At 39.1% G+C, this 12,292-nt stretch overlaps 1 protein-coding gene across 1 annotated transcript in view; it reads right to left on the reverse strand.

Moving 5' to 3' along the window:
- Positions 1-12,292, reverse strand: part of LOC144647535 (uncharacterized) — a 58,361-nt gene that overhangs the window by 2,464 nt on the left and 43,605 nt on the right. Inside the window, exons 37-43 of the mRNA XM_078507332.1 lie at positions 10,255-10,332; positions 9,728-9,781; positions 8,615-8,707; positions 7,731-7,766; positions 7,267-7,305; positions 5,738-5,776; positions 482-550 (exon numbers count right to left, since the gene is read on the reverse strand). Coding sequence (XP_078363458.1) covers positions 482-550; positions 5,738-5,776; positions 7,267-7,305; positions 7,731-7,766; positions 8,615-8,707; positions 9,728-9,781; positions 10,255-10,332 — 408 coding nt within the window. The remainder of the gene's footprint in view (positions 1-481; positions 551-5,737; positions 5,777-7,266; positions 7,306-7,730; positions 7,767-8,614; positions 8,708-9,727; positions 9,782-10,254; positions 10,333-12,292) is intronic.

The raw sequence follows: 12,292 nt of genomic DNA on the forward strand, positions 1-12,292 counted from the left end.
CTTAGGAATGATCAATGCTTTTACCTTAAGTTTATCAGATTATTGTTAGCGGCTACTAATTGGGCGAGTTGGGCGAAAATCGCTAAATTTAGTACTCGCTAAAATTTGTCTTGGTCAAATTTAACGTTACATCTAAGAACCCCACTCCCCCTCCCCACCTCCCTCCAAAAGAAAAAGAAAAAGAAATATAGTCGACTTGAAAAGTTAGTTAGAAAATGGTTGCCGGTATCTATGTTCTTTTTGGCATTGAAAATGTTCGTTCAATTTAATTTCTAGTGAGCTTAGCTTGTTCTTTTACTAAACATTTATTTCCATCTTAGCTATATGATCATTAAAAACTGGTTTACACGATATATGTTTTTTTTTTTAAATTTTCGGCAAAGCTGTAAATTAAATAGTCGCTTTATCGTGCTCAGAAAAAATCGCTTAAATTAGTGACCGCTAACAAAATTAACCTTAAGGTAAATTGACACCTTTATACCTTTTTTGAGTTTCCCCTTTTTCCAAGAGCGCCCATGTAATCGCCTGCCGTGTGATCTATTGGTCCAGGCTGTCGCGAGCGAAAGAAAAAAAAATGATTATGAAAGAATGCTCAATCGTTTAGATGAAACAGTTTAGGTGCAAGGTTTAGAGCATTCTGATTGAGTAAGGTACACCAGAACAAATTATGCACTCTTTTAATTGCCTCTCACTGTTAACTTTCCGTCTCTCTTATATGCCTTTCTCCTCTTATAAGTCATGCTCAAGAATGCTATGGATTAACAACCCCCTCTCTCTCCTCCCATCTCGCATTTCTGAACCTCCTATTTAATGAAACGGAGCGGGGGTACGTAATGTTAGGAGAGAAATTACGATGATTTAGTTTTATTTGTTTACAAGCTTAGCTGTTAAAAAACATAGAAAATCCAACGTAGTAATATTGTTTTGGCAAGATAACGCTTTAGCTCATTAGCCAAACTAGTACCTGCTTTTATGTTTATTGTCCGTGTAATCCTTACTATAAAAAAGTGTTTAATTACAACCTGTAGGAAGCTGTAATCCACCTGCGCGGTTTTGTAAGTAATTAATGTTTCAGAACAAGGATTAACGTAGCCAATGATTCTAAGGAAAGTTTGTGTATGTTTCGAAAATAGTATCCCTAGTTAGAGTATAAATAGAAGTGCCTTGTAAAATATTTTTGGTTATTTCTGAAAGTAAAGTCTACTGTTGGAGCAAGTTTTTCTGTTCCTTGGATATTCCAAATACTGCAATAGATTCCGGCCTTCCCGTAGCAAGCGTGTTCCCCAGAAGTTGAGTTTTTCCTCAGGTTTTTAAAAGGGCTTTCCCAGGCAAAAAACCTATTATCACAGTGGGGAAAAGCGTGGTAATGCAGTGGAAATTATCTGGAGGCATTTGGAAAAGTTCTGAACGGAATGTAACCCCTTGGTGCGTATAACAAAAGGACGCCCAAGTAAGTGGAAAGAAAATATTGTTGAAAATTTATGTTGAAGTTATTTCGTAAAAGAAGAAACCGTACAATTCAAGAAGCCAGAAGAAATTGTACGGAACCAGTACGCCCAAGTCGAAGATTGACGCCAGTGTAGAGTGCGATTTGCCCTCGACGAAGAAGATATAGCCCCAGAAGAACGAACGGACACAAGAGAAGAAGAAGCCCGCCCCGATGACGGTGATCCAGTAAACAAAACGAGCTTAGAGCCCGTGGATATAAGCGTGGAACTCGCCCTAGAAGAAAATACAAGTTTGAGTGACCCGCTCATAATTCCCAGAGGGCCCATTGTTCGCGCGAGAAGAATTGTTAGAAGGACACCAGTGACAGAGAAGAAGACCAAATACAAAAAACCCAGAAAAAGAAAACGAGAAGAGAGAAGAAAACATTGCTGAAAACAGTTGGGAAGCAGGTGGCAAACAAGTACCTGTAACCACAACGCCTGGCAAAAGTTATACCAGTAACACCTTTTCAGCTGTGAAGAGGTGCATAATACTTCACCTGCCGATATACAAATATTTTCCACAGAGTTCGCGAAGAGCAGAGCGAGGTTATCAGACAAGCCGGGTACAAGCAGCGACACGGACTCGGACGATTTTCCACGAATTGACAAAGAGAAATCAGAGAGAGTGCAAATACTACAACAGGTACCATGCAAGCGGAGGTGGTACCGAAACAAGAACAAATAGCTTCGCTGCGACGAGAATATTGGAACAGCAAGAGAGAAGTCGCCGACAAACATAAACGCTGTTGAACATGCACCACTCCCAGATACAACTAGTACTCGCAGGCCACCTGTTTTTCACGGCTTCGACCAGAAGATATAACTCGTTGGTTGGATAAGGTGGAAAACTACTTGAAATTGCGCCGGATAAATACAGCCACTCTCACCGCCTTGGCTGAGCTGGTACTAACCTTGGAGGACCTGCCGAAGATTTTTTTTAGAAGAGGACAAAAAGGACACTTAGATAAATTACGCGATGCTTTGAAAGAACGATGCATAAAATCAAAGTATGCAAGCAACCACCCGTCAACAAGGACCTGCGAATCCTGACACAACTTGACGGATTTAACCGCCAAGTTTCGCCGAATAAACATCAGATGCTGATAAGATGCGTTTCTCGTCAAGGAGAAGCAATAAGGGAAACTGTCTACTAAAACAGCCAAGGGAAGGAAGAAATGGCTCGCCCGCAGCCGAGTGAAAACACAGGACACTCTAAGAAAGGCCGCCCAGTTATTTGACAAAAACACTTAACAAAGTAGCAGGTACCAGTGGCCAGTCAACACCAGTCAACAACAAGCTATGCAAATACAACTGGAACGATAGCCAAATGGACTAACGACTTCGTCGCCAAAAACAGAGAAAGTTGCCGCCTATCTGAGTCAACAAGGCGCGATGAGTCGAATGTATTTCAACTTATAAATGAATTAAAGGAAGACCTGTCAAGACAGTTTAATCACATCGACAGGCGTATCAATGGGTTGGCAAATCGCGAACGTGACACAAGAAATAACCGACAGCGATCCAGAGATGGCAGTCCGTTGTGTTTCTATTGTGGATCGGAAGGACATTTCCCAGTTAGCTGCCCTCAAGGGAAAGCCGTGAACGACAACAAGTACCCAGATACGCTCTGCCTCCTCCTGATAACAATGCAGGTTATTCAAGTGGCCCTGCGTCGCCACCACACAGAATCAAGTTGCAACTTTCAAAAGTAACACAAGCATTACCAGGACATTATCTGGCTACTATAGTACCCAACAATCAGCTCGAATTGTCTACAGATGAACCTGATAACCCATTTCTCGAGTGGGATATTACTATAACTACGAACGAAGACGAATCCTACGACTATTTTGGTGGTTTAGACGTAGTGCCGTGTGAAGAAGAAGCTAGCAGCAACCGGAATTGGACATCTCCACACTGACGAAGAAGACCAGTCGCTAGAGGGAATGAGTTTGTTGCCACTCCAAATCCGTATCCATATCATAAAGCCTACAACAGTAAAGAATAACCAAACCGCAGATATGTATTTATGGGTCCCAGTTCCCGGCCAGAGGGACGTCGTTCCACTAGGCCAGAGTGACTCGCACAGACAGAGACGAAGACAGTCAGGAGAAGGACACTGCAGGGAGGCAGCGAAGGAAGAAAATGACCAGAAGAGACCACTACAGTTCTGAAGTGAGCATGCCCAATACCAAGTAGGACAAGGTGCCACCCCATCCGAGTGAGAGAATGCTACGCTAGCACAGACATACCAGACAGTTCCAAGACAGGAAACCCAATCAAAGCCCATAGCCCTGAACTGGACAGCCAAATCCTGACATCGGACAGCCTACAAAGTTCCAGAAAAAGGTAGCTGCCAGCTCCACAGGCACAGACCTAGGACCAGGAGGGAAGACAAGGAATCACACATTGTCTCGTGGACACAGGAGCAGCCGGTCCATATAGAAGCAAAGCATTTAATGGAATTATATGACGGAAACCTGCCAGCTCGAAGCCCAGTGCCTAGACTCAATCAAGACAGTAAGTGGCCAGCCTATGCCCAACGTGGACAGACTGTAAAAGAGCTGGTGGCAAATACGAGTGCCAACATAATAGAGGGAGTAGACTACAATGGAGTCCTGGGTCGCGATTTCTGCTCACGCGCACAAATAAGCTTCGATACCCTGACAAGAGTGAAAGAACCTGCATACGTATGTTTCCGAAGACAAGTGGCCAGGTTACACCAACTACGTACGACCCGCAAGAAATGAAGCAAAACAAACAAACAAAGTGAGAGCACAAGCCAAAGTACTGAAGAGAGGAGAGACAGCGAGGAGGAAAAGGAACAAAAAAAGAAGAAGAGTTCCACAACAGGACCCCGACGCCGCCTCAGGGGTCTTGCCCGAGGTGGACTAACAGGTATGGATACCAACAACGGAGACACGAAACCGTATGGACCACTTGTTATTGCCCCAGGCCCCGCGGAGTACGATCCAGCCAGTCACTAACACCACAAAGCCTGTACAGAGGAGGACGACGCGAATACCAGTATTGGCCCGCAGAGAGAAGTCGCCCAGAGGACTAAGTCACAGCGTGCACGAAGCTGTGGTTGCCAGCCGGAAGAGTGCCTACACAAGAAGAAGGAATACAAAAACCAGTCAGTCACCACAAGGAGGGAATGCCCACACAGGAGAAAGCAGAGAAAGGAGCCAGAGGACAAGACAGAGGACCGAAAACAAAAAAGGGAGAAGAAAGGAGCAGTCCAGAGAAAAGAAAAAAGAAAGAAGACACAGAGCCGAAAGACAGGAGAAAGAGCAAGAAACAGAGACAACAATGCCCATGACGGACCCGCACGCCCAAGTAGACGAAGCAGCGAAGGCGGACACAAACAAAAGGAAGCCCCCCAGAGAGACAGCGGACGACAAGGACGACAAAACGGGACAAAGGAAGAAGAAGAAGAAAAGGAGAGGGCCAAGAAAGAAAAGAAAAGAGAGAAGAAGGACCAAGGAAGAGAAGGAAGAGTGGCGAGAAAAGAAAAGAGAGAGAGGAAAAACCAAGTAGTATATGTTTGGAAGATGTTAGCTCATTAGCCAACTAGTACCTTTTGTTTTGTGTGTTCTACTATAAAAAAGTGTTTTACTGTAGGAAGCTGTTCCACCTGCGCGGTTGTAAGTATAATGTAGAAAAGGATGTTAGCGTAAGGAAGTGTGATGAATAGTTATAGAAAGAAGTGGTAAATTTGTGTGAGAGTTGGAGAAGTTTACGCTGGACAAACGATAGACGGCCCCCGTAGCAAGCGTGGTTCCCAGAAGTTGAGTTTTCCCAGGTTTTTAAAAGGGCTCCCAGGCAAAAAACCTATTATCACAGTAATTCGAATTCCTGCATGAATTTTAAATATAGAAAAACAACGTCTAAACTTTGGAACTTTACAGTATGCCCGGCCAACAATTTCATGTGTCAAATAACTTGACGTTACCATAACAACCAAAACAAGAACGGATAAGGGAAGATCAAACTCAAACCGATTGCAATAAATATTTTGTCTGCCTGACTACCAAAAACTAAGTTTTAATATAACTTCATTTTGTTTAAAAACGTTGTACTAGAGTCCTTAGAAATCGAAGGCGATTTTTATCCTATCGTGTTTGCGAAGATTAAATTGGTTGACAAGAAATAAAGGGTCACAAAACTGAACAATGCCACGACCCAGCCATTTGTATATAACCATTATTAAATTTAACTGAAGAAAGCTGGCTAACAGGACTCACCTGCGGGATTTCTAGCAAAGGCGGAGCGTCTGCTTCTGGCTGTTAACGAACAAAATAGCTTGTTTAGTAGCTTTAAAATGATAATTTACGTAATTGGTATAAGGTCGTATAAAGGTGGCCATAAGAATATATTGTTTGCAATTCGTCCTCTCGGGGCTCAACTCCGTGTGTCTTGCGGGGGGGGGTGGCTATCACTGGCTATTAACGCACCAAAACAGCTTGTTTAGTAATTTTTAAAAATGATTTAATTGATATAAAGGCGGTCATTTATATTGTTGTTATATATTATATATATAGAAACAATTATATATTGTTGTCTATTTGCAAGGAAAACGTCATGCACACGCTACAAAAGGTAGCTGGACTCATAATCATCGAAAAGGATACTATTTCTGCGAATCCAACTGTTAAGAATTAAGAGAGAACTTCCAATTTAAAACTCAAATTAGTACTTCAAAAGATGTAGTTCTGAAAATGAAGTACTGAAAAGTTCAAAGTAGCATCTACAACTATTTTATCTATAACAGCAACAATTCAATATAAACTAGTTTAGAGGTAAGGAGACTATCTAGGACTGGCAACATCAGCTAGTAGGTAGCTTAACATAATGAGTGGCGTTGGATAGGGCAGGTACTACGTATGGACCCCAACAGAATCCACGCATTGCTCTAACCTGGGAACCAGAGGGAAAGAGGAGCAGATCTAGAGGGCATGAAACATGGAGGAGAACTGTAGAGAAAGAAAGATAGGCAATGGGTTTTACCACATGGACAGAAGCTGTCACCGTTCCGATCGAGAGACAAAGTGGAATGGAGGACACGAGTCAATGGCCCTATTCTCCCTAAGAAGAGTCAAGGAATCAGTCACTCAGTAAGTCAATGTCAAGAGCAGTGGGTGCTGGCAAAGTCTAATTTGAGTGCCTTGAAACAACCAGCAGGGTTAAATTAAAGAAAACATAAGGTACACAACTGAGCGTCATACTGCAGACCCTAAGAAACTGACTGTTAGCAAATTTAGTGATTGGAAAAAAAGAAAAAAACAAGCCATGTAATCGGTCCTCTCTTCAGCGCCATTTTTCGATTAAGACAGTTTCTAGTCGTCATGAGCTGAAGGATAGTTGTACTATATGTTGTTGTCAATCTGCCCATTTCAGTTTTGTTGAAAGATCTTTTTTTCTATTTCAATATATCAACCGATAAAGAAAACCATTTCAATGCCGACGTAATAATAACAACCAACAAACGGAATAACCAATAAGGACGAGAAGTTAAGTAGAGAAAAATGAGACAAAAAAATATTAACTGAGATATAAACATTTCAAGCTACTACTTAAAACAAACAGTGACCTAGAATTGCACCAAGTCGCCCTCTATTGGCGAAACCGCGCGTCGAAGGACTTTGGCAGAGTAAAGATAAACAGCTGCATGAGTGTTTTTCTTGACCGTATGGATGATTAAATTTAACCCAGGCCATTTTAAGAATCTGCCTATACGTAATTAAGGAAAATAAAACCAGACGAAAAAGCGTACCTTCTTTCGACCTCCCTTACGGTGTTTTCTGCCTTTTCTCTAAAGGAAATATGAATTTATTGAAATAAGATTAGAAACAACGAAACAAAAACAAAAAACTACAGGGCCTTATAGTCAGTCAGTCAGTCAGTCAGTTTGTGAGAATTTGCTTCAATTAACAACATCCATGATTAGAGTACCGATTTATTTTTATTGCTAAACATTTACAAACAGACATAAGCAATTAAACTTTTAAATATGAACAATTGAGGGCGAAAACAATGTCAAACGCACGAAATGAACCAAATGTTGTCGGAGTGACGAATGCTGCAGTGTACATAAACGGCAGAGCAGGAGTAGTGTGGTAGGCTGCGACAGTGTTTGTTTTGGAATGCATGTATGATTAAACGAAGGTAATTTAACTATCTGTTCTTTGAAACTGATTGCTAAAAATTACGAAAGATGAAACAATATCAAAAACTCACCTTCTTTGAACCTCCCTTGTGCCTTCTGCCTTTTTTCTAATACAGATGTATGAATTAAACAAGTGGACACAAAGCAATCAATTAAGGTAGCCCGCGAGTATTCATGACACTGACAGTTCCCTTTTTCAAGCGCGTTTTAAAACGGGAAAACCCCCTTTACCACCCTGTCAGTACTGAAAACCATTCAACTGGTTGGTCGGTCGAGCATTTACACAATCATTGCTACTGTTAAAAATAATAACCCCGCGGCCGGGCTCTCTTACAGTATGCTTTACATTCTAGCCACCACACAAACAAACTCAATAAAACACTCCTGGGCTGAAAACTATATCACTAGTCGGCACAATTGTACTTTAGCAAGTTATTATTCCAACATCCCAGTGGATTTTGTTTGTTATAACAAAATATGTCTTTCACAATAATAATAACAACAATAACAATAACAATAAAAATAACAATAATTATTATTATTTAATAATAATTATTTTATTTTTTTAATTTTTAATTCTCTTTATCGGTGCTTGTATTTTTAATGATTGCGTGAAATAAAGTTATTTAATTATTACAATAATAATAATAATAATAATGAATAATAATAATAATAATAATAATAATAATAATAATAATAATAATAATAATAATAATAATAATAATAAGAATGGTTTTTTTGCATTTCATAAACAACATTGGTTCCTCTATGCAAATAAGGCTATGATGAAAAAGCTATGATATAATATACAATAATCTTATGGTATGAATTGTTAAAAAAATGTAAAAGTTTAAACTAAAGTAAAATAAACAATGTGTTAAAAAGAGATAAGATCCCAAGGTAGCTTACACAATACTAAGTAATGATCACTGCTTTTAAAGTGACACTTTCATACCTGAATTGAGAGTTTCCTTTTATATTTTCCAAAAGCGGCTTGGAAAATGCCTGTTGAGTGAAACCGAATGCGGCTGGGTGATGTGCGATTACCCTGTCGTACGCACAAAAAGAAAAAAATGCTTAGGAAGGTACGAATTCAAACATTTAATACAGCAAATTAAGTGCAAAATTCATTTTTGGCGCATTTTGATCGAGGTCTTTGCTCTTCCAATCCGGCTGGAGTTATACCAAAACAAGTGAAAGATATATTTTTAAGTGCCCATTAATGGTAAACTTCCATCTCTCTTAAAAGCCTCTCCAGTAAGTCCCTCTCTTAAACTTATATTGTCAAACAAGCCTATTTACTGCAAGCCTATCCTCACGCTTGCTTTTTTAAGCCTTCCGCGCGCGTTAGTGACGTGATGTAAAGGGAAGGGGGTACTTATAAATTTTAAAGTTAAAAAATAACAACTGGTTTGGTACTTTTTCTACAATTTGCCCAGGCAATAATTTGACGTGCAATTTGGCTTGACGTCACCATAACAACCAAAACAAGAACGGATAAGGTGGAGCAGACTAATAATAATAGTAAAAGTAACTTTATTCACATTATCATTAAAAAATACACACATCGATAAATCTTATATCTTTCTTAAACAGTAATAGTAATAGTTATAGTATTATTATAGTAGTAATAATCATAAAATTAATAATAATAATAATAATAATAATAATAATAATATTAATAAGAATACTTTATTTATATAGCTTTATTTCTGTCGCTATCCAATAGCGCATTACAAGTTATTTAATTACAATGTTAAAATTACATATCTATATAAAAACGTTGTAATATGTATATAATAATATGTATATGATAGATAGGTTGCACTGTTTTTTTTTCTGCCCGACTGACAAAAAAACAAGATTTAATCAAGCTCATTTTGTTTACAAACGTTGGACTAAAGTCCTTAGAAATCGACAACGATTTTATTTCTGTTGTGTTCTCGCAAGATTAAATTGGTTAACTGACATGATAGGTACGTATACAATGGTCACAGAACTGAATAACGCCACCCAGACCACTTGCATAATCATAAAAATATGAAAACCGGCTCCCAGAAATACTCACCGCTAGGTATTGTGGGGTATTTGATATGCCCATCGGCTTAGTGGTTGCCCCTGGCTGTTAAAGAACAAAACGGGGTAGTAAATAATAAAGATGGTAGATTTTAAGCTCGGTGATAAATAGTGAAGAATATTATTCTACATGACACGAGCGTGGGACAAAGAAAAAATCTGAGTCCCCGACGGGAATCGAACCCCTGGTATGCAGGACGCGTGTCACATATCAACCTAGTAAATGGCCTAGCTCACAGCGAGTCTCACGTAGCTCAGTTGGTTAGAGCGCCCAACCGGTATTCTGGGAGGCCATGGGTTCGATTCCCGTCGGGGACTCAGATTTTTTCTTTGTCCCACGCTCGTGTCATGTAGAATAATATTCTTCAACAAAACGGAGTGTTTAGAAACTGTAAATCATAGATTCATTTGGTATAAAGGTGGAATATATTGTTGTCAATTCAATAGAATTAACATCAACACCCTTTAAAAAATGCGAATTCTGCGACTTACAACGATTAAAACAAGGGAACCGTCTACCTTGTCCTTGAAGGCTGTCACTGGCTCGGTGGTTGTAGTTGGCTCAGCGGTTGTCTTTTGTTCGGTTGTTATCTTTGCCTATTGTGAATCAAAATAATTTTTCAGAGACATTCACAAACTAAAAAAAATCATTAATCTACAACTATCGTTTGGCGCTTGACGGATAACCATCGTATATATGGATGCTTTCAGGTCCTTTAACATTTTTAGATGATTAACACAGCTTCTAGCCAAGTCATAAGCCAATTGATTGTATGCTCTTGTCAATCGGCCAGTTGCAGCCCTGTTGGAAGACCTCTTTTCTTTGATTTTAAAATACAGAAACCAGTAAAAACAAACAAAACAAAATGAATAAAAGTCAGTCAGTCAGTCAGTCAGTCAGTCAGTCAGTCAGTCAGTCAGTCAGTCAGTCAGTCAGTCAGTCAGTCAGTCAGCCAGCCAGCCAGTCAGTCAGTCAATCAGTCAGCCAGCCAGCCTGCTTAATTAATTCACCAGCCAGTCAGTTCGCCAGCCAACCAGTCAGTGAGTCAGTGAGTCAGTGAGTCAGTGAGTCAGTAGTAGTAATAGTATATCTTTATTGCGCCTTACTCTCCAAAGGGAGGTATTGGTCTGTTTACAACAAAGGTTTTAACATTTACTAATACATTTAAGAAATAACAAAATTTGATTCTTATACAATTCATAATGTCAATATATGTAAAAATTAAATAAATTATAATGTTCATTGTGCTTGTAAGTTAAGAAGCTCTTTCCTTTTTTGAAACATTGAATGTATATATTTACCTACTATTTTTGATGTATGTTCATTGCCAGCTTTAAGTAGGTACTTAATCCTCTCGTTCTCACTTAAATATATGTACCTTACATCAACCTTTGAAATGTAAGAACATAATTCATGTCTTATGGTTGTAAATCCCTGGCAACACATCAAAAAATGCTTTTCGTCTTCTACGCAATTTTGTTTACATACCAAGCATGTTCTTTGCTCTACTGGGATTGATGCTCCTTTATTTTCATATTTTCCAGTCTGTATTCGTAATGTGTGACATCCTAATCTAAGCTTTGTCAGGCTTATTCTGTGCGCTGGGTTTTTAACTGTTGTTAGGTAATTCTCAAATTCATAGCTCTTTTTAACTTCCTTGTGTGTAAATTTTTCTCTTGAAGTTGACGATGAACTATTCTGGGTGCCCAGCCAGTTTTGTGAATACTTATTTCTAAGTGTTTTCCTCATGGTTAATCGACCGTTCTTGATGTGTTGCCGGGTTATCGGTTCTGTTTCTTGATGCATCTCATCGTTAGTTGCAACATCGAAAAATGTTGTAGATGTTGTTGCATATTGAAATGCCTCACTTAACAAAACGTTATTACAACAATACTTCAGTCTTTGCCAGTAGCTGAAGATTGAGGTTTTTATGTCAATGATTAAAGGATAATGCCCAAGTTCTGCCCTGCAAGCAATGTTTTCTGTATACCATGGGACGTTTAATGTTTGTTTACAGAACTTGATGTGGACTTGTTCAATTGTGCTTTTTTAAGTGTGACAGTAGTTCTGGTCCCCAAATTTCGTACGCATAAAGTAACACGGGCTTAACAAGGGCATTGAAAAGTTTGTTCTTAAACGCAATAGCTGCTGAATCACTGTTAGTAAAGGATCGTTTAATTATCGAGAGGACCTTAGTGGCTTTTTTGCTGAGAATTTCCCTTGCATAAGTGTAACAAACGGGTGAGGTCATTTCTATACCTAAATATGTTTGTTTGTCGACAATTTGCAGAGATTCATTGTCGTATTCAAAATTTATATTATTTTTGTTTTGCCCGTTACCGCTGAATATGATTATGTTCGACTTTTTGGTATTAACTTTGAGCTTCCATTGCTGAGCGTGTCTATGAATAACATTAAGCGATTGTTGCAACCCTTCGGGAGAAGGACTGATTATTAACAAATCATCTGCATACATTAAGCAGTTTATAGTTCGATTCCCTAACATCACACCTGGAGATTTGCTCTGTTTAAGATATTGCGGTAGATCATTCATAA

This window comes from Oculina patagonica, chromosome 3, assembly GCF_052425735.1.
Source record: "Oculina patagonica isolate OP01 chromosome 3, crgOcupat, whole genome shotgun sequence".
Classification (NCBI taxonomy): domain Eukaryota; kingdom Metazoa; phylum Cnidaria; class Anthozoa; order Scleractinia; family Oculinidae; genus Oculina; species Oculina patagonica.